The sequence below is a fragment of the Protopterus annectens genome, chromosome 3.part0 (assembly GCF_019279795.1).
Source record: "Protopterus annectens isolate FY-2018-M chromosome 3.part0, PAN1.0, whole genome shotgun sequence".
Lineage (NCBI taxonomy): Eukaryota > Metazoa > Chordata > Ceratodontiformes > Protopteridae > Protopterus > Protopterus annectens.
Window position 1 is genome coordinate 1,599,457,066 of NC_056731.1, and position 19,258 is coordinate 1,599,476,323.

Here is a 19,258-nt window from a genome sequence, read left to right on the forward strand (position 1 = left end):
GCAGTATCAGAGATTCAAAAACTGCTTCAAAAAAAGAGTAATCGAAGAGGTCCCAACTGAACAAAAAGGATTTGTAACTTCTGCTTCTTTTTAGTGCCAAAGAAAAATGGGAACGTGAGACCCATTCTGGATCTAAGCAACCTGAATTTGTTTGTAAAGACAGCAAAGTTGTTCTGAATGGTTATGGTTCAGTCCATTGTACTGCTGTTTTGAAAGGTAGATTTGATGTGCTTTTAGACTTATAGGACACGTACTATCACATCAAAATAGACAGCAGCTTCAGAAGTCATCTGCACTTCAGGCTGGGAGCCTGTCATTACCAGTTCAGGGCTCTGCCCTTTGGACTCAGCACAGCCCCCAGGGTGTAATGCATGGCAGTAGTTGCACTCCGGGTGTTTCCATATTTGGATGATTGGCTTCTGATTGCCCCAACCAAACATCAACTTATTCAAGACAGACATTACCTGTTTCAGATATCCAATCCTCTGCACATCACCATAAACTTGGCAAAATCAAAGATGTCACTGGTACAGAGTTTGGAATTCACTGGGGCTCTTTTGGACACGTTGAATCAAATAGCATTGTTACCCCCACACTGCATACAAACATTGAGACAATGTTCAAACTATTTTAGATCTTCCTTCTTCACTGGCAAGACTAGTACTTCAAGCACTTGGGTCCATGGCGGTTGCCATCACCCCGTTAGCAAGGTTTTTTTATGCAAGTGCTTCAGTGGACCTTGGCTCTTCAATGGTCTGTTCTTTACCAGCCTCTATCTGTTCCTGTCAAGTTGACTCCAGTTTGCAGAAAACATCTTCAATGGTGCCTTCTTTCGACTGACCTGGCAATTGGCAGGCCATTCCTTCTCCCTTCCCCCACAGCCACAGTGACCATGGATGCTTCCCTTTTGGAGCAGGGGTCATTTCAAGGGAAAGATGGTCCAAGGCACATGGACTGACACAGAGACCAGATTGCATGTCATTATTCTGGAGGTGAAGGCAGTCCTCCTCATGTTGCAAGCCTTTCAGGATGTTCTTCCGTTAGGACGTATTGCAGTTCACACAGACAACATCAGTAGTAGTCTAGTTTATTAACAACAAGGAGGGAACCCATTCGTATCCCTGTGCTGAGAGGCCATGAGGGACTGGGAAAGGGCAATATCTTCAGGCCACTTTCTACTTGCAGCTCACATACCGGGGAAGTCCAGCATTCTTGCAGACAAACTCAGCAGATGCATTCTGACCCCTTATGAGTGGTCCCTCAATCAGTCAGTAATGAGCTTGATTTTCAGCCATTGGGGTCAACCCTACTGCAATCTGTTTGCATCTCTTCAGAATAACTAGTGCAGCAGTTACTTCGCTCTGATCCCCCCTCTGGGGGAGCCCTGAAGGACAGTCTAGATCACTATTGGCCCTCTTGTCTCTTCTACACTTATCCCCTTCTACCTTTGATCACAAAATTTCTGCAGAAATCAAAACAGTTGAAGACTTCAGTAATCTTCATTGCCCCCCTACTGGCTTTGTCAGATTTGGTTCCCCTTCTCTGGTCTCACCTGAAATATCCTCCATGGATACTGAAACCCAAACAGGACCTCCTTTTTCAACCGTCAGAGTCACCACCCCAGTCTACACACCCTCGAAGTGACCACTTTGTTTCTCCAGTTCCAGTAATTGTACAGAAGTCCAGGCTTGCTTCCCCTGTTTGAGACATTGTACTAGTTTCCCAAAAACCTTCCACTAAAAAGGTTTATAGAAGCAGATGTCAAGGATTTGTTTTTTTTTTTGGATATCCAAAGAAAACATCAGCCTGTTTTCAACACCAATCACAGCCATTCTTTTTTTCCTAATGTCTCTTTTCAAAGAAGGAGCCAGTTTTTTTACTATTAAACTTCAGCTGGCAGTCATATCAAACTTTCATTCTGGGAATCTTTTTGGCTGTCCTGCTACATCAATTTATGTAAGGCTTTCATGAAAGGAATATTTGTGCTCAGACCCCAGGTAAAAGATCCTTCCCCGCCATGAGATCTCAGTCATTCTACAAGGCCTAACTCAAAAACCCTTTGAACCAGCTAGTGATTGTGATATAAAATTCTTTTCTTGAAAAACTGACTTTCTAGTAGCCATTATGTCAGCAAGAGTCTCTGAAATTCAGGCTGTCATCTAAACCACCTTACATTACTTTTCATAAAGATAGAGTACCCCTTCATACTAATCCTTATTTTATGCCCAAAGTAGCCACAGAGACGAACTTAAACCAGGCCATGCAATTGCCAATTTTCTTCCCAAATTTTTAAAACAAGGGTGAACATATGTTGCACCTGCTCTAGTCATGGGCAACTACGTTTTTATCTTTACAGGACAAAACATTGTAGAAAGGGTGATCAACTATGTGTGTCCTTTTCACCCAGCAGTCTGGGCCAGACAGTCTGTAAAATTACTTTAGCTAAATGGATAACAGACTGCATTTCACTGATCTATTCCAGAAATAGGCTGCGATTGCCTCATCCTCCTAAAGCCCAGTTAACTAGGTGTTTGTCTACGTCATCTGCTTTTTCCTCCAGTGCGCCAGTTGACAATATTTGTGCTACAGCCACCTGGTCAAAAACTTGTACCTTTGTGACTCATTACAAATTGGGCATTGTCTCCAGAAGCAGGGCTTCCTTTGGTTCTGCAGTGCTCTGGCATATCCTTCCTTGAGGCCACACAAGGATGATGTAACTGGGGACTCTGACCCAGTAGTGAGGAAGAATGAAAAGGACATCATCAGATTTATGTTATGTAGATACGCGGTGGTGGTGCTGCGGTAGCGTTGTCGCCTCACAGTTAGACATTGCCCGTTCGATTCTCAGTTAAAGCGTCTACTGTGTGACGACTTGCGTGAATGGGCGTTCCTTCGTTGAAGGTTGTGCGTTAGGCCCGGCAAGCCAGCATGTAAAACTCTACTGCCAATCATTAGCGGACCGGAGTTCCGCTGTGGCGACCCCTAACCGGGAAAAGCCGAAAGACACACACTTACCATAACTTGGCATCTTTGTTGTCCATTTTCATTCTTCCTCACCTTCCCTCCCAGCCATCCCTCAACCTAGTAGCTCTTAAAAGACCTGTGGATTTTTTGGAACTTTATGTTCTTAGTTTGAGCCTTTGGTTCATTTCTTTCTTTCTGTCATAACTTTGCACTTTTAGAAAGTTAGGCAGGAAACTCTATCTGAGGAGACTGGATAGAGGGTAGAATATTATGGGTAGAGGGAGGAGCCGAGACTTTGATCCTAGTCTGTATAAATGCAGCTGAAGAAGGAAGGAAGAATGAAAATGGACAACACAGATGCCAAGTTATGGTAAGTACATAACTTATAATTTTGTACTTTTCCTTTATATTTATCTGAATATCCTCTAATTCTTTTTGCCTGTGCTGATATTTTTAACTTATTTGCAATCTTGCAAGATAGATCCTGATTTATTCTAATACTGCTCATTGCTTTTATATCATCTGTCTTTCTGAGTGTTTTTGTTGATCAGTTCTCTCTTCTACACTCTTCTACCACTGACACATCTTGTCAATTGCTTTATAGTTTTCTCTATTAGATACTTCTATGATGGCATTTGATTTCTCCCCCTTCTTTCCCTTACTGCTCTGTGTTTTTTTTGTGTGGTAAGACTTTATCTGTTATCAATTTAGCTGTAACAAAGTAATATATCCTATTTACTTCTGTTATATTGCATGAATCTCTATGACTAGTCCTAATTACTGTGTTCATTTGTTTTATTAAACTTCCAACTTTTTGGGTTTTATTGGCTTTCTGTAGTTTTATTTCTTTCATCAATATTAATATGTCTGTCCATCGCTATTATATCAAACAACTCTTCTCTTAGATCGTTTTCTTCTAAACTAAGGGCACATTCTTTGTTCTCCATTTCCTGTGGGCATTCTATAGAATCTTCTACAGCATCTTCCTGTACCATATTCTCTTCAGTTTCATCCTGTGTCATCCACTGATCTTACATTTGGGAACTCACTGGCCTATCACTCTACAACACTGACTGTCAGACTTGCCACAATTTCCTGTTCCTTCCCTTGCTGTGCAACTCCATCTGAAGTTATGGGTGGCTCCAATGTATCCTCATATGGCAACTGATTAGATGTTTCCCACTCCACTGGTTTCTCCTTAGTTTGAGGATCCCTTGCTCTATCCTGCTGTGATGTTATCAAAGTTAGATTTTCTACACTAAATCCTTCACTTCACAGGTAATCCATAACCTCACTTTGTTTCTTTAACTTCTCCTTTATTAATTCTGTTTTCTACTTTTCTTTGTTGTTTTCTTATTTCTTGTATTGTAAGATTTTCCATATCCAGATGCCTTTGCCTGTATTTGTCTTCAAATATCGTTGGTGATTTTTGTATTCATTAGTTTTGTTTTCTCCTTTGCATAAATATTACACCATATTAAATCTCTTTCTCTTTACCATGACCATATTTATTTCTTCAGATATTTCCTGCTCCTCCTGTTTCTCCTTACTTGGGGGACTTGTTGTTCCACCATGCTGTGATATAACCTGTGTTAGGCTTTTTATACCAAATTCTTCACTTCTCAGGTATTCCATAATTTCAGCTTCTATTTTTTAACTTCTGCTTTATTCATGTTCTGTTCTACATTCCCTTTTTGTGAGCTTATTTTTGTATTGTGAAATTTTCCATATCTGGATGCCTTTGCCTGTATTTCTCTTTGAATATCTTTGGGGCTGTTTTTTTTTTTGTATTGATTAATTTGGCTTTCTCCTTTGCATAATCTGCCTCTCTGATGTCCATAGTTCTTTTTTTATAACTTTCAAAAATCTCTAGATTTTGTTGTTTATATTTTCGCATTTCCTCAGTCATTTCTTTTTCCAAATGACCCAAGGTTTCTTGGTCTATATAATGCTTTCATAAGTCTGTTGTATTAAGGAACACACATTCTTATTTGAAAGTTCTGACAGTTTTTCTTGTGCAAATATTTTTCTTTTCTCCAATTTCTTTCTCAGTCTTTTTGTATATCTTCTGTCTGGAAATTCTGGGCTTCTTGCATAATAGTAACTATAGCTAATTTCTTTTTTATCTTCAATAATCTACTCTTATCATCTGTGTAGGTTTTCTACTGGTACTCCTGTGTCCTTCCATCTTCCAAAAACTTTCTGTTGATTTGTTGCTGTAAACCTCTGCAGATATATTGCATTTACCCTTGTGCTTCATTTCTAAGAAATGTTTGAAAAGGGTCCATGATTACCGGTTCACTGATGTGGTTATCAAAGAAATACATAAATTAAAAAATGCATTTTATTTTTAAGGTAGACCTTTTTCTGCCATGACATGTGCCCCAAGGAGCACTATGATCAGAGAAATGTTTCTATGAAGTGATACACTTGAAAAGATGTCTTAATGAATGTAGCAGGTTTGTTTGTCTTTACGGCTTTTCCTGGTTAGGGGTAGCCACGTACATTTATTTGGGGGGGGGGGGTACTGGTGGTGGTGGTGCAGCTCCATCAGATGCAAGACTCCCCCCAATGATTTGATCTCCAGCTCTGGTACTCCTACACCCCCATAAGTTTTGGGACTGTATGAGTAGTGATGGATGGAGTAGGGAAAGTGGAGAGCAGCATTAGTTTGGTATTGTCCCCCAGATGGGACCACGCAGCAGAATGGGAAGGGGAAATGGAAAGCAATATCTTGGAGGCATAGTGGAGCAGTTGCCTATGGCTTCATCCCCTACACACAGCAGCCTTTTTTAATCCTACCACTGTCATTGCCGACATTATATCATTAGGTTAGGTAGACAGTGAGAAGTGATCTCTGAAGATTTGTCCACCCTAGGCGCTAGAGCAAACACACCTCTTTGAGCAAAACTGCATATTCAGCTTCCGATTATTCCTAGCACTGGCTTCCTCCAGTCAGCACAGATCCCCATCAAGATAAGCACACACCCATCCTGTCTACCAACTCCATGTTTGAGCTACTAATAGAGCTTTGTTTACTGAGGCTGTAGTCAGGGCTTCATCTGGATGACTAGATAAAAGCTATAGCAGGTATACTGTTGAGTAACATTAATTTGCTTTTGAGTGAAAATATACAGTAGCTAAAACAATCACAGTAAAGATTCTTATTGTGTGTTAATTAACCTAGTAATTAATATACTTAGGAGATGTGGTGTAAATGTCTACATTTCTACTTTAGTAGATTTTTGGCCTACATTGATGCTTTCCTAGACTGGTTCATCATATGAATGGGGCCTTAATCTAAGTGTTTTAAACATGATTATTAATACAGTGTCGATTTTCATTTATTTTCCTGTCGTTTTCAAAAGGGAATGTAGAAAATTACACACGATCTAAAAAAAAAATGGCAGTGTTCAGCAAATGGAGCTTAAGTGAAATGTTATTCATTGCAATACCACAAAGTTAAAACCTGTTTCTTTTGTACAGTATGAAAAAGCCACTGCAATGAAAAAAGAACAGTCAAAAAGTAAAAGTCGTAAGGCTCGCAGGCGCCATGGAAATTTGCTACTGGAATTTAATCGCAGACAACGAAAAAACAAATGGCTAGAAACGCATATCTGGCATGCAAAAAGATTTCACGTTGTCAAAAAATGGGGTTACTGTCTTGGTGACAAACCTACAGCAAAATGCTATAGAGCATGTTATCGAGCCATGACAAACTACTGCTTACTTCAGGTACTGTGGCACTTGAAATAGGTTTAAAATATACTTTACTTTATCTTGTAATATAAATTGCTGCTTGAAGTAAATGCCTCCATGTGGTGCCTGTCATTCATCATTCACCTCTATCTCTTGGCACATAAAGATACTACAACTGGGACTTTGCATATTTCCTGTTGTAGTCATGGCTACTGTTATACTACTATTTCCTAGTGTAGTCATGATTCTACTTGTCACAGTCTGACTTACCAACTCTCACAGTGATAAGGCACTATGTCTGTGTACTCGTTATAATCTTGTGCTGTAAGTTTCTAAAGTTAAAATTGTGACAAAAACATGCAGCCAGAACTTGTAACTTTTTTCATCTAAAGTATGTCTTGGCCAAGCAAGTATCATAATTTTTTCTATCAGATGCTCCTTAATGTATTCTTTACTGTATGTTTGTTGATCATAGTAAATATTATATGCACTACTAACACTATTTTCTGAATGCTTTGGATTTTTTTTTATTTCTGTATTTGTACTCACAGAAAGGAGTTTTTTTCCCCCAAGTCCTGTGCTGAAAATGGGTCTTTACCTAGTTGGTCTTTCCCAGTAAACAGAAGTAATAAATAACATAAACTGCTAGGTTATTAGCACAGAAGTTTTTTGCTTAAGATGTTTGACTAGCAAAGAAGAGATGGCCAGTTCTAAAGAATTGTATTATTTTATATAATATATAATTACTTGGGAAGTTGTACTTCCTCATCACAAGAAGTAATGTAGCTCTGCATAATATTTTCCTTATTACCTCAGATTACTAAAACTTTATACTGTATGGTAAAGATAATTTGGTATAGTTGTAGTTGTCAAAAGGTATGACTACAGCTAATTGTCCTGTGTGTATGTAAAATGAAGATGTGAAATAGTTCAATCTCACCGTTCATTCTTACACATCGGATCAACTCCGAGTCGACCGCTTTTACTAGCTGAAGATCTCAGAGGAGCTCGAGGCCAGGTCCCTATCCCATGATGCTCTATGTCCTACCCAGATCTAGTTTGCCGCTGCATCAGATTGGAGGTCGTTGGAGAGCTCAGGCCAGTTTGTGAAATTTTTTTCTAATATATTGTATCTTTATAGCTAAGTTCTTTGCTAGTTTTCTGTTTAAACTGTTTGCTGGGCTAGATAGCCTTGGTTTAGCTTAGTTTTTGTTCTATTTGATGAGATTTCGTCCTTTTAAGAGTGGCTGCTCTTAGGGCTTTGGCCGTGCCTTATTTATATTAGTTCCCTATCCAGCTATTAGCGTGTGTTTAGATAGTTCTTCAACAGTTAGGATTTATAGTTAGCTTTTGGCTAGTTTAAGTATATATTTAGCATGTTACTTGGATAGCTTTTCGAGAATTAGAAGTTATTCTTAGCTTTGCTGTGTTTTTGTTTATACAGTTGTTGGAGTTTGCAGTGTGTGTGTGTGTGTGTGCTATTGTTGTTTTAAAGTAAAATAATTATTCGGATCGATGCATACTGTGTTTTTCTTGTTAGTATGGCTGATCAAAAAGAAAAACAGAAATCAGGCTTTAGGAAGTGCCCAAAATGCGGGCAGAAAATGTCGATCACTGATTACCACGTAAATTGTGTCTATTGATTGGGGCCCGTTCACCTCCAGGAGGATTGCTTGAGCTGCCATTCTTTCAGTAGCCGGATTTTGCTTTAAAGAAGAACGTTGGTGGATAGAGGCTTACTGAAGCCAGATTTTTAGGCATCCTTGGACGAGGCTGACCAGACCTCCAAGTCATCGAAGGGGTCGAAGTCCTCCAAAGCTTCCTCGGAGCCCAAGTCTTCGGTTCTGAGCATTGCTGTGAAGGTGTGGTCACTGGCTCAGCAGTGTTCGGAGCCGTGCACCAAGCCAGTGTTTCGGAGCCGGTCCCCAGCTTTGGAGCCTGTCTCCGAGACCTTAAGATCTCCTATTCTTCAATCGGTGGCTTCTTCGACTCCTTCGACTTGTTCTTCGAGAACCCTCTCTGATGTGAATGTGGATCGGGTGGTGCCGAGGCTTCTCGAGAAACCCGGCACTGGCCAAATTATTATCGGCTTCGACCCAACCGGTTTCGGAGCCTAAGACCATCGCACCTGCTGTGACTACTCCTCCTCTGAGCTGAGCAAGGCCTGTGGAGCCGGGGGAGGAGGATCTGATGATTGTGGAGCCTTTGGAGCCAAGGCCTGTTCCAGTGCTATTGGCTCTGTTAACCCTAACTTCTGGTCGGCTCCGGGGGAGGAAGAGTCGAACCGATGCGTCTGTTCTGACCCTTCCTCTTGGAATGCCGGCGTGGATGAGCTCGGCTCTTTCCTCTGGCTTGGAGCCCACTGTCTCAGCGACGAGGAGGTTGCCGTCTTCTTCGGAACCGGCGGTTTCCTCGGGTCGGAGCAGTGGAACCTTCGATGCTATGAGGAGGGTTATGTCGTCCAAGACACACACATCATCTGGGCCCTCCTACTCCTCCCCTAAAGTGCCGCTTTCTGCCTCTACATTGCAGGTCCCCATGAAGCATTGAGACCTAGTGCCTCAGGTAACCCCATTGGGTGACCCTTGTTCTACTGAGACCTCACCAGAAGCCCCCACTGATGAGGTTCCCAGGAAGAAACTTTGTAAGAGGAGGCATTTAGACTCCCCACAGGAGTCTTTGATATCAGACACCGACTTAGAGGAGTCAGAAGGGTCCCCATGGTCCCCCTTGGAGGATATCTCTTTTGCTGATATCCTGGGGGTCCTTAAGCAGAGGGGTGACTGGCAGTCCGTTAGCCCTACTGAGGATGAGTCGGTACTCCTGAAAGCCTTTGGGTCTCAACCTTTCACCTCCTAGTTGACTCTGCCCTTCGACAAACTAAAGGAATTGGTTGCTCGAAGGGTGTGGGAGTCTCCTGATACTATGGAACCCTGTCCCTTGGAGGCCCAACAAGTTTATCATCTCCCCCCAGGATAAGATGTTCCTCACTAAGGGAGTTCCGGTTGATGCCATGGTGGTGGCGGCAGCCACCAAAAAAGAGATGTCTGAAACCTCTTCTACTGTCCATCCTCCTAATAGAAATTCCAGGACTATGGATAGGTAATGGAAACGCATCTTTAGTTTTGCGACCTTTGCAACGCGATCACTTAATTACTTGACTCATTTTACCCATCTTCAAAGAGATCTCCTAAAAGAGCTCGGAGATACTCTGTAGGGTAGTACAGGTGGTGGTGTCTCTGAGAAGGTGACAGCCCAGATTAATACCCTTAATTACATAGTCAACTCGTCCATGCGGCTCATTTCCTTTGCAGCCATCGTTCGAGTCGAGCAGCGGGTTCAGCAGTAGCTCTTCGGAGACATTCCTAGATGCTCTTATGCTCCTTTGTGGAAGCCTTCAAGTCTTCTTTTGTAAACACCCCATTTGATGGCTCGTCTCTTTTCAGGCCCAAAGTCAAGGAGACTTTCACTAGGTGTGAGCAAGATGGAAAGACTCTATCTGTCGTAGGAGTCCGTTTTTCCACCCCTACCAGACCATACCCCAAAGGGCAGAAAGGTGGAAAAATACGGTTCCGGAAGTCCCAAGGAGCTTTCTAGAACACACGTAGTGAACCCCCCTCCAGGCTCAGAGGAGGGGGTAATAATGGAAGACGCCACCCCGGCGGCAGAGGGGGTCCTTAAAACCAGGTTGACAGGGATCAGTTCTTTGGTAAGCCCTACCAGCGCTCCTGAAAGGAGGCCTGACTGTCCTACTCTGGAGGCAGTTGGGGGTCACTTGGCTTTGTATCTGGACGCCTGGCTAGGAATTACAAGAGATTCTTGGGTACAAAGCATTGTTATCAGAGGTTACATCATCCCATTCTTAGAAACCCCACCTGTTCAAAAGAAAATCCCAAACGTTCCACCCAGTCTCAGGGATCAAGCAGCCATAGAAATCCAGAGGCTGCAGGAAAAAAAGAGTCATCCAGCCAGTCCCAGCAGACCAGATAGGATCCGGAACTTACTCCAGATTCTTTTTAGTTCCAAAGAAGATGGGGGACTGGAGACCCATCTTGGATCTCAGCAGACTCAACACATTCGTAAAGAAGGAGAAGTTCCCGATGGTCACGCTTCAGTCGATCCTCCCATTCCTCAGAATGGGTGATTGGATGTGCTCTATAGATCTCAAGGATGCATACTATCTTATCAAAATGGCCAGACCATCCAGAGATCATTTGCGTTTCCGGATGGGAGCCAGTCACTACCAATTCCGAGCACTGCCCTTTGGACTCACAACAGCCCCCAGAGTGTTTACCAAATGCATGGCAGTGGGTTACGGCTCACCTGAGGCATCTAGGATTCTGAGTGTTTCCATATCTGGACAACTGGCTCCTTACCGCCACCTCCAGGCATCAACTATTTCTGTCCAGGGATCACACTCCCAATCTCTGCTCTCAGGCATAACTATACATTTCGACAAGTCTGCGTTGTTGCCATCATAGCGTGTCTCCTTTATCGAAGCAGAATTAGACGCCACCACCACCACAGTAAAATTACCTCTGGACAGAATAGCCACTCTTCGAAACCAGGTATCAAGACATTTTGCAGAGAAACTACTACGTACCATGGCAGCTACGCTCCTAGCAGTTCCTCGGGGACGTATACACATGAGGATTCTTCAATGGTTACTCTTCACCCAGTGGTCATACCAGCAACTTCCGATGTCATTCTTAATCATGATTACAGACTCTTGCAAGAAGGATCTTCGCTGGTGGTTGACAAGCGACCAGGTTACAGCAGGTCGACCATTTGTTTCTCCCCCGCCGTCAGCCACGGTGACCACAGACGCTTCTCTGATACGGTGCGGGGGCTTTTTCAGGGAAGAACAGCCCAAGGCACTTGGTCAGAGACAGAGTCACAGTTGCACATCAATGTTCTGGAGCTGAGAGCGGTGCTTCTGGCTTTGCAGCACTTCCACGGCTCTCTTCCTCTAGGGACGATTGCGATACAGACAGACAACATGTCTGTGGTCTGGTACATCAACAAGCAAGGGGGAACCAAGTCTTACACTCCGTCAACTGTCAAGAGGCCTTGAGAATTTGGCAGTGGGCGGTATCCACCGGGCACTTTCTGGTCTCTCAAAAACGAGGTTGCGGAGATGATTTTCCGCAGATGGGGCCAGCCTTGCTGCGACCTGTTTGCATCGCCCTGTGAATGCCAAATGCAGAAGCTTCTTTGCCCTGAATCCCCCACCAGGGGACAGCCCAAGGGACTCGTGCAGGATTGGCCCCTGGGACTCCTATATGCCTTTCCACCAATTCCGAAATTTTTACAGAAAGCCAAAGCCCTGGGAAGGACTGTAATCTTAATAGTTCCCTTTTGGCCTCGACAGATTTGGTTTCCCTTCCTTCGACTCTATCAATTGGAGGAACCTTGGATTCTGGACCCAGTTCCAAACCTGCTGACACATTCGTCAGGGGCCCTCCATCCCTCCCTTCATTCCCTCAGACTGACAGCTTGGCTGCTCCGATTCCCAACCTAGCCAGGTCACACAACTTTTCTTCAGAGGTACAACATATTCTTGCATCTTCGCATAAAGCTTCCACTAGAAAGTTGTATGCCAGTAAATGGAAGCGATTTGCTTTTTGGGCCTCCCAGAATAACATTGATCCTTACGTTGCCCCGACTGCTATTATTCTGGAATTCCTATCTAAGCTTTATCATGAAGGTGCTGCAGCTGCCACTATAAGAGTTCAGTTGGCTGCAATTTCAAATTTTCACCTCTGAGCCGAAGGTTCTAATTTGATGTCTCACAGATGATGTAGGGCCTTCTTAAAGGGTACCATTCATCTTAGGCCGCCTGTTAGACAACCTTTTACTTCCTGGAATCTAAATTTTGTGCTGTCACAGATTATTCTTCCTCCCTTTGAGCCTGCATCTTCCTGCCATTTAAAGTTTCTTTCTTGGAAAACTATTTTCTTGGTGGCCATTACCTCAGCACGTAGAGTATCCGAGCCTCAAGCCCTATCTATCAACCCCCCCATATTTGGTGTTTCACCCCGACAGAGTATCACTGAAGACTAATCCTTCATTCCTTCCAAAGGTGTGTTCTGAGACTAACCTGAAACTATCGAACTTCCAACTTTTTTCAGTAATCATTCTAATAAGTTGGAGTACATGTTGCATAAACTTGATGTTCACAGACAATTGAAATTCTATTTGGACAGGACAAAGGAATTTAGAAAACCTGAACAACTCTTTGTCTCTCATGCTGACATTAAGAAAGGGCTACCAGTCTCTAAAGTTACCCTTTCCAAATGGTTAACTGACTGTATTAAATTTACATACTCCTCAGCGAACCAACCATTGGAGCATGACGTGAAAGCGCATTCCACTAGAGCTGTTTCCACTTCTGCTTATGTGGTTCAATTGCCTTTGGACACTATATGTGCAGCTGCCACTTGGTCTAAGCCACATACCTTTATCACTCATTACAAAGTGGACAGGGCTTCCTTTGGTTCCACTGTCCTCAGGAATATACTCCCGTGAGCCACCCAGGATTAGGGTGCTTGGGACGCTACCCATGTGTAAGAATGAATGACTAGATTGAACAATTTCACTTAAAGAAGTTATGTACTTACCATAACGTTCCATGTGAGTTGTTCATCTCACCTTCATTCTTACATTCCCACCCGCCTTCCCCCTCCAGGGTCTCGACGAATAAGTAGACTTGTGGTCTGGTGGGTCTTGTTCTATGACTTACTCCAGTTGGAGTATATGTTAGGTTTTACACCTGTTGCATGCTGGGATCAGCAAACTAGATCTGAGGTAGGACACAGAGCATCATGGGATAGGGACCTGGCCTCGAGCTACTCTGAGATCTTCAGCTAGTAAAAGCGGCTGACTCGGAGACGATAGATCGGCTCCGAACCCATGTATAAGAATGAAGGCGAGATGAACAACTCACATGAAACGTTATGGCAAGTACATAACTTCTTTTTTTGCTTTAACAGTGATGGTGGTTGTCGCTCGTCTGGTCAGGATAAAACAGACGAACTGTTGTGGTTCAGTTCATTCAGTTGATTTCTTACACACAAGCACATCAGGAATGAGGCTTTGTAACTTAAACTTATAAACAGACTGACTACCACACTCATACATGTTAACACTCTGGCTGTTCTCTCAAAATCCCAATGCTGCCTGCATGTGCTCACTATTTATATGCACATGCTTACAGCTGGAAATGCTTCTTAAAGTTACATACACAAGCTCTGTTCTACTTCCTTCCTCTTTGAGAAATAGATCATATACTAATTTACAGTATTCAATGACATGCAGTTACACAGAAATTATCTTTTGACATGCAATTATACGGAACTAATTCTTTGACATGCAGTCATACGAACTTACACGCACATAAAACAATCATGTCCAGGTTTCTGTGTATTTTACACTTGGTCTAGAAATACAACCTGATCATGTAACATAAAAGTCAGAATTGGATGTAGCAACGGGGACTGTCTTCAAGGAATGTTCAATTTTCGGGACATCTGGGACATTATCAGGAATGGGAATGGATACTGAGATATGTTCTTTGGTATGAACATTGTCAGGGTTGCCCTGAGATGTAGAGTCTGTATCGCAGGTACAATGCTGCAATGCTATTTCTGACACAGGAAGAAAATTCCTGCAGTTTCTTCTGTATTCTACACCCCCAGATTCCACTAAGTAGGATCTCGGCTCGGCACATGCCTTTCACTGTTTGCATCCTCACTGTCTCCTTTCAGCAGATGAAGAAATCTGCTTGTTTTGTCATAGCTGGACTTCTGAAAGGAATACTTCTTAAAAAGTTGGACTTTGCTTTGTTGCTTGTAGCATTAGGCACCAACAAAGCTAGAACTTATAGGCAAGGTTGTTCTGGTTTGCCTAGATAGAAGTCTCTGAGCAGGCGTGCCAAGTAAGTTGTCACGGGGTATATTTCTGAGATTATGCAAATTCAAGAAAATATCGGTATTGTCATGCTTTGACCTCTCTAGTAATTGCTTTTCACTCTGTACTGCACATTCAGCAAGGCCATTTGACTGTGGGTATTCCAGACTAGTAACATGATAAAGTCCCACTCTTTTGCAAATCTTTGAAACAGTTGACTAGTATACTGGGTACCGTTGTCAGAAATAACTTTGTGTGGACTACCATGGACTGAGAAATGATGTTTCATCTTAGTAATAACAGCACTGGACGTTAGGTTAGGTAGCAAATTGATCTCAAACCAGTTCGAATAAGGGTCTACCAATACCAACCTATGAACACTAAGTAATGTTGATTGTTCCACTCAAATATGTCAGTGGCTACTGTTGACCAAGCTAGTTCAGGAATCTGGCTTAGCTGAAGTGCCTCTCTTTGCAAATGCAGATGTTCTTCGTGTTTCACTGTTGCAGTCATCACATTTGGGTTATCCCTGCCAGGGTAAGCCCATGGCCAGCCCGAATACCAGAGACTTAGTATTTCTTCATCGGTTGCTGTCGCTTGAGGACTGACGTCAGGTCATCAGTAGTATAAAGTAAGGCAGCCAACGCCATTACATCAGTCTTTCTTGCCGTGGAGCCCAAAGCAGAAGCAGTTTGCTTGAGTGCCGGTCGGCCGCTACCTGAGTTTTCTTCTACCAAATTGAAGTTGAACTCTTTCTAAAGCTAAGTACCCCATTGGGGATCCTTTTTTCTTGCACTAACCGATGTCCGAAAAAGTTAATAATTGTCTCGGTTGTGGAAAGCAAATACCACACCGAGGCTTCCACTCTTACCACGTCACTTGTTTAGGCCCAGACCACGACGTCCCCCACTGTTACTTCTGTGCTTTGTTCAACATCAGAACTCTCCATCGTCGGGCCCTTATTGTAGCCAGATATTTTCGTTTACAGTCCTCAAATTCCGATATGGCTTTGGTAAGCCATCCGACAGCAGATCTTCCAAAAAAAATAAAGATAAAGACAGAGACAGACCACACAGGTCCAAACCTACCGACGACGCTTCCATTAAGCTAGTCATCAGTCCTCCTGTACTCGGTAAGTCGCTTTCACAGCCCCTGATGCCCGCTTCAGTTGATTCGCAGGCCACTACTGAGACCCTTTCGGAGTCCGGTATTCCGCAAAACTCTTCTTTGAATAAGGATCCTGCGGTCCTGTCAACCTTGGATGGGTCTGGAGCCACTGAGCAGGCACTGGCTTCCAAGGAAGTCCTTCACACTGCTGAATCTTGACACAAACTGACGTCTTCTTTCACGACTGCTGTTCTTTCAAAAACAACCGAGTTTCTTAGGCCCAGGGTTCGAACCACACCCAAGAAACAGATGACCCACTCTCAGGCACCTGCTACCTTGCTTCAGTCTGAAATGCTTAAAATGGCAGAATACCTTATCATGCTGAACAGGGGAAGCCAAGCTAGCCCCTCCAAAAGGAAAAGAGATCTGTCCCCTGTACTTTTATCTGAACAAGAGTCAGATGAATCTGATGCATCTGACTGTGAAGACATGCAACCCCTCTCCTCTTATGAGGATTCTGATGCAGAGGACTCCATTCCTTCAGCCTCTCCCCCAGAGGATTTTTCCTTTGGGGAAACCCTGCATACTTTAAGGGAGCATTTCCAATGGGAGAGTCAGGACTACCCTCAGTCTAAAAAGAGACTCGGGGAATTCCTAGATCTTCCGCAACACAGACCCTTGGCCATCCCCTCAGCCCTGGATGTTGGGGAGGATGTTTTCCACAAATCCAACTTGACTCCTGATGCCCTACCTCCTACTCCCAGAAAACCAGACAGGTACTATAGAGTCCCTGACTCACACAAATATCTTTTTAAAAATCCAGCAGCTGGCCTTGAGGTCATTTCTCAAGGGCTAAAAGGGATTAAAGCAACCTCTGCTAAGAATTCCACCCTCTCAGACAGGGATTCCAGAGCATTGGACAGATGGCGTGAAAAAAGTATACACCTCAGCTACTCTTGCTATCAGGGCACTAAACTGGCAGTTCCATATGCTGAAATTTCAACAACATACCTTGGAACTCCTTAAACAAAAAGTCTTCCTTTCCTGCTCGGGCGGAATCTAAAGATTTACAAGACTTAATGCATTCTGCAAGTCAAGTAACTAAACACACTTTGCACTGTAGTTTTAACGCCTTAGAAGCTTCTTGTAGGGCAGCAGTCACTGGTTCTGTCATTAGAAGACATGCATGGCTTAAGGAAAAAAACCCTGCCAGACCATATCAAATCTAAATTGTTGGATGCCCCCTTGCACAAAGATAACTTATTTGGAACTAAGGCTGAAGAGGTCTTAAAAAAGATGGAAGAAAAAGCGAAATCTATGCAAACAGTTAAGGATTTCTTAGAGGTCCAGCCCCCTAGGTTCAGCAGGCATTGTCCCTCTAAGCACTGGTCCTTTCCTGCACCGAGTAAACTGGCCCAGCCTAGGCCACAAGGAAACAAACCCCCCTGACAGCAGCCCCAGGGAATACAAAGATCTAAGCAGTGGACTACCTTCTCTACAAAACCAGGGAATTCTAAGCCACCCCTTATGGAAAGAACTCACAATGACTCACCACCTTCACATACCCCTGGGAGGAAAACTCTCCTTTCACTCAAACACCTGAGCCACCATTACCAAGGACCAATGGGTTCTGAACATTGTGTCCCAGGGATACAAATTTTCCTTTCACACCCTTCCAACCACAAAAGGGTTCCAAGATCTACCACCAAATCAGTGGGCAGAAGCTCAAAAGCAAATCCCTTCCCTGCTCTCTATGAGGGCAGTAGAGCATGCTCCTGCAGAACAGATAGGCCAAGGCTTCTACTCCAAACTTTTTCTGGTGCCAGGAAAAGAGGACACCTGGCACCCCATCCTAGATCTATCCATTCTAAACACCTTCCTGGTGATCCCAAAATTCAAAATGCTCACCCTCCAGCCACTGCTACCCATGCTCATCCACCCTAGATCTAAAAGAGGCCTACCTCCACATTCCTATCAGGGAATAATGCAGGAAATATCTCCGCTTCAGGGCAGGATCTCAACACTTTCAGTTCTCTGCGCTTCCCTTTGGCTTATCTACTGCTCCCAGAGTTTTCACAAAATGTCTGGCACCGGCCATTGCCTTTTGCAGACAAAGAAATATCCAGATTTACCCATACTTAGATGACTGCCTTATTCAGGCAGACAGCCAGGAAAAACTGCTCAAGCACTTGGCATTTGTAAAGACCCTGCTAACCTCCCTAGGGTACACAGTCAATGAAAAGAAATCCAAACAGGTTCCCACCCAAAGGATAATCCTGGGAGCAAGTCTGGACACAGCATCCCAGATGGCATACCTTACACCAGAGAAACAAATTTTCCTGATAGCCTACTTCTCTCAACTAGCCACCAGGCCCCAGATACTGCAAGGAAGATCCTGCAAGTTCTGAAATTCATGGCATCTTGCATACTACTCATTCCATGTGCCAGACTGCATATGAGGAAACTTCAGTGGTAACGAAAGAGCCTTTGGTGTCAACACTCTCAAGACCTGGAAACTATTTTACCTATAATTCCTTGTCTCAGGATTTTCTTTGGTGGGCAACAGCATGCTCCCACAACAAGGGACTGCCCTTCTCCCCACCCCTGCCGCCCAGACCCTCACCACCGACGCATCAGACTATGCATGGGGTGCACACCTGGACGGCAGGTGCATACAGGGCCAATGAATCCCACAGCAAATCCCTCTGCACATCAGTCTAAAAGAGATAATGGCTGTGTAGCATGCCTTGATAGCTTTCAAACCCCTTCTCTCTCCAGGGGTTCTCCTGATCAAAACAGACAGTACCACTGTGAAGCAAGGAGAGACTCACTTCTACCCACTATGCAGGTTGGCCATGACCCTTTGGCTTACAGCCTCTTCCATGCCACTACACCTGTTAGCACAGTACCTACCAGGCTGTCTCAACTCTCTGGCAGACCAATTAAGCAGAAGTCTTCTGCATCCACATGAGTGGCAACTTAACAGACGTATCTTCACCCTAATAACTCAGAAATGGGGAACCTTGAAGGTTGACCTCTTTGCCTCCTACACCAACCATCAGCTCAGCAAATTCTGCACTAGGGAGCATCACTGCATGGCTTGGAAAGTGGATGCCCGGACTATCCCCTGGGTCAGTCTGTTGGTCTTTGCCTTTCCTCCCCTACCTTTCATCCCTAGGGTACTGCTCAAAATAAGGGAGTAAAAACCAAGGACCATTCTTGTAGCTCCAGACTGGCCCTGACAACACTGGTACCCCTTGCTGTGCAGCCGGTCCTCGCTGTCTCCATGACATCTTCCTCAGATTCCAAACCTAACCCAGAGGGAAGGAGAATTCATGCACCCCCAATTGCAGACACTCAATTTGGCAGCTTGGCTTATTCCTTAACCACAAACCAATCTGCCATCCTCAGTAAACAGGTTCTGGATGTTACCCATGAGGCCAGACGTCCTAACACCTGAAAGTCTTATGCAGATAAATGGAAAAGGTTCTGCACCTGGATCCAGGCTAAGGGCCCCATACAGCACCACCCTCCATCCCTCTCATCCTGGATTACTTAGCTGACCTACTACACAGTGGCC

At 43.8% G+C, this 19,258-nt stretch overlaps 1 protein-coding gene across 2 annotated transcripts in view; it reads left to right on the forward strand.

Moving 5' to 3' along the window:
- POP1 (POP1 homolog, ribonuclease P/MRP subunit) overlaps positions 1-19,258 on the forward strand; it is a 1,346,230-nt gene that overhangs the window by 466,327 nt on the left and 860,645 nt on the right. For both annotated transcript variants that reach the window (XM_044065635.1, XM_044065636.1), the window contains exon 5: positions 6,451-6,699. In XM_044065635.1, coding sequence (XP_043921570.1) covers positions 6,451-6,699 — 249 coding nt within the window. The remainder of the gene's footprint in view (positions 1-6,450; positions 6,700-19,258) is intronic.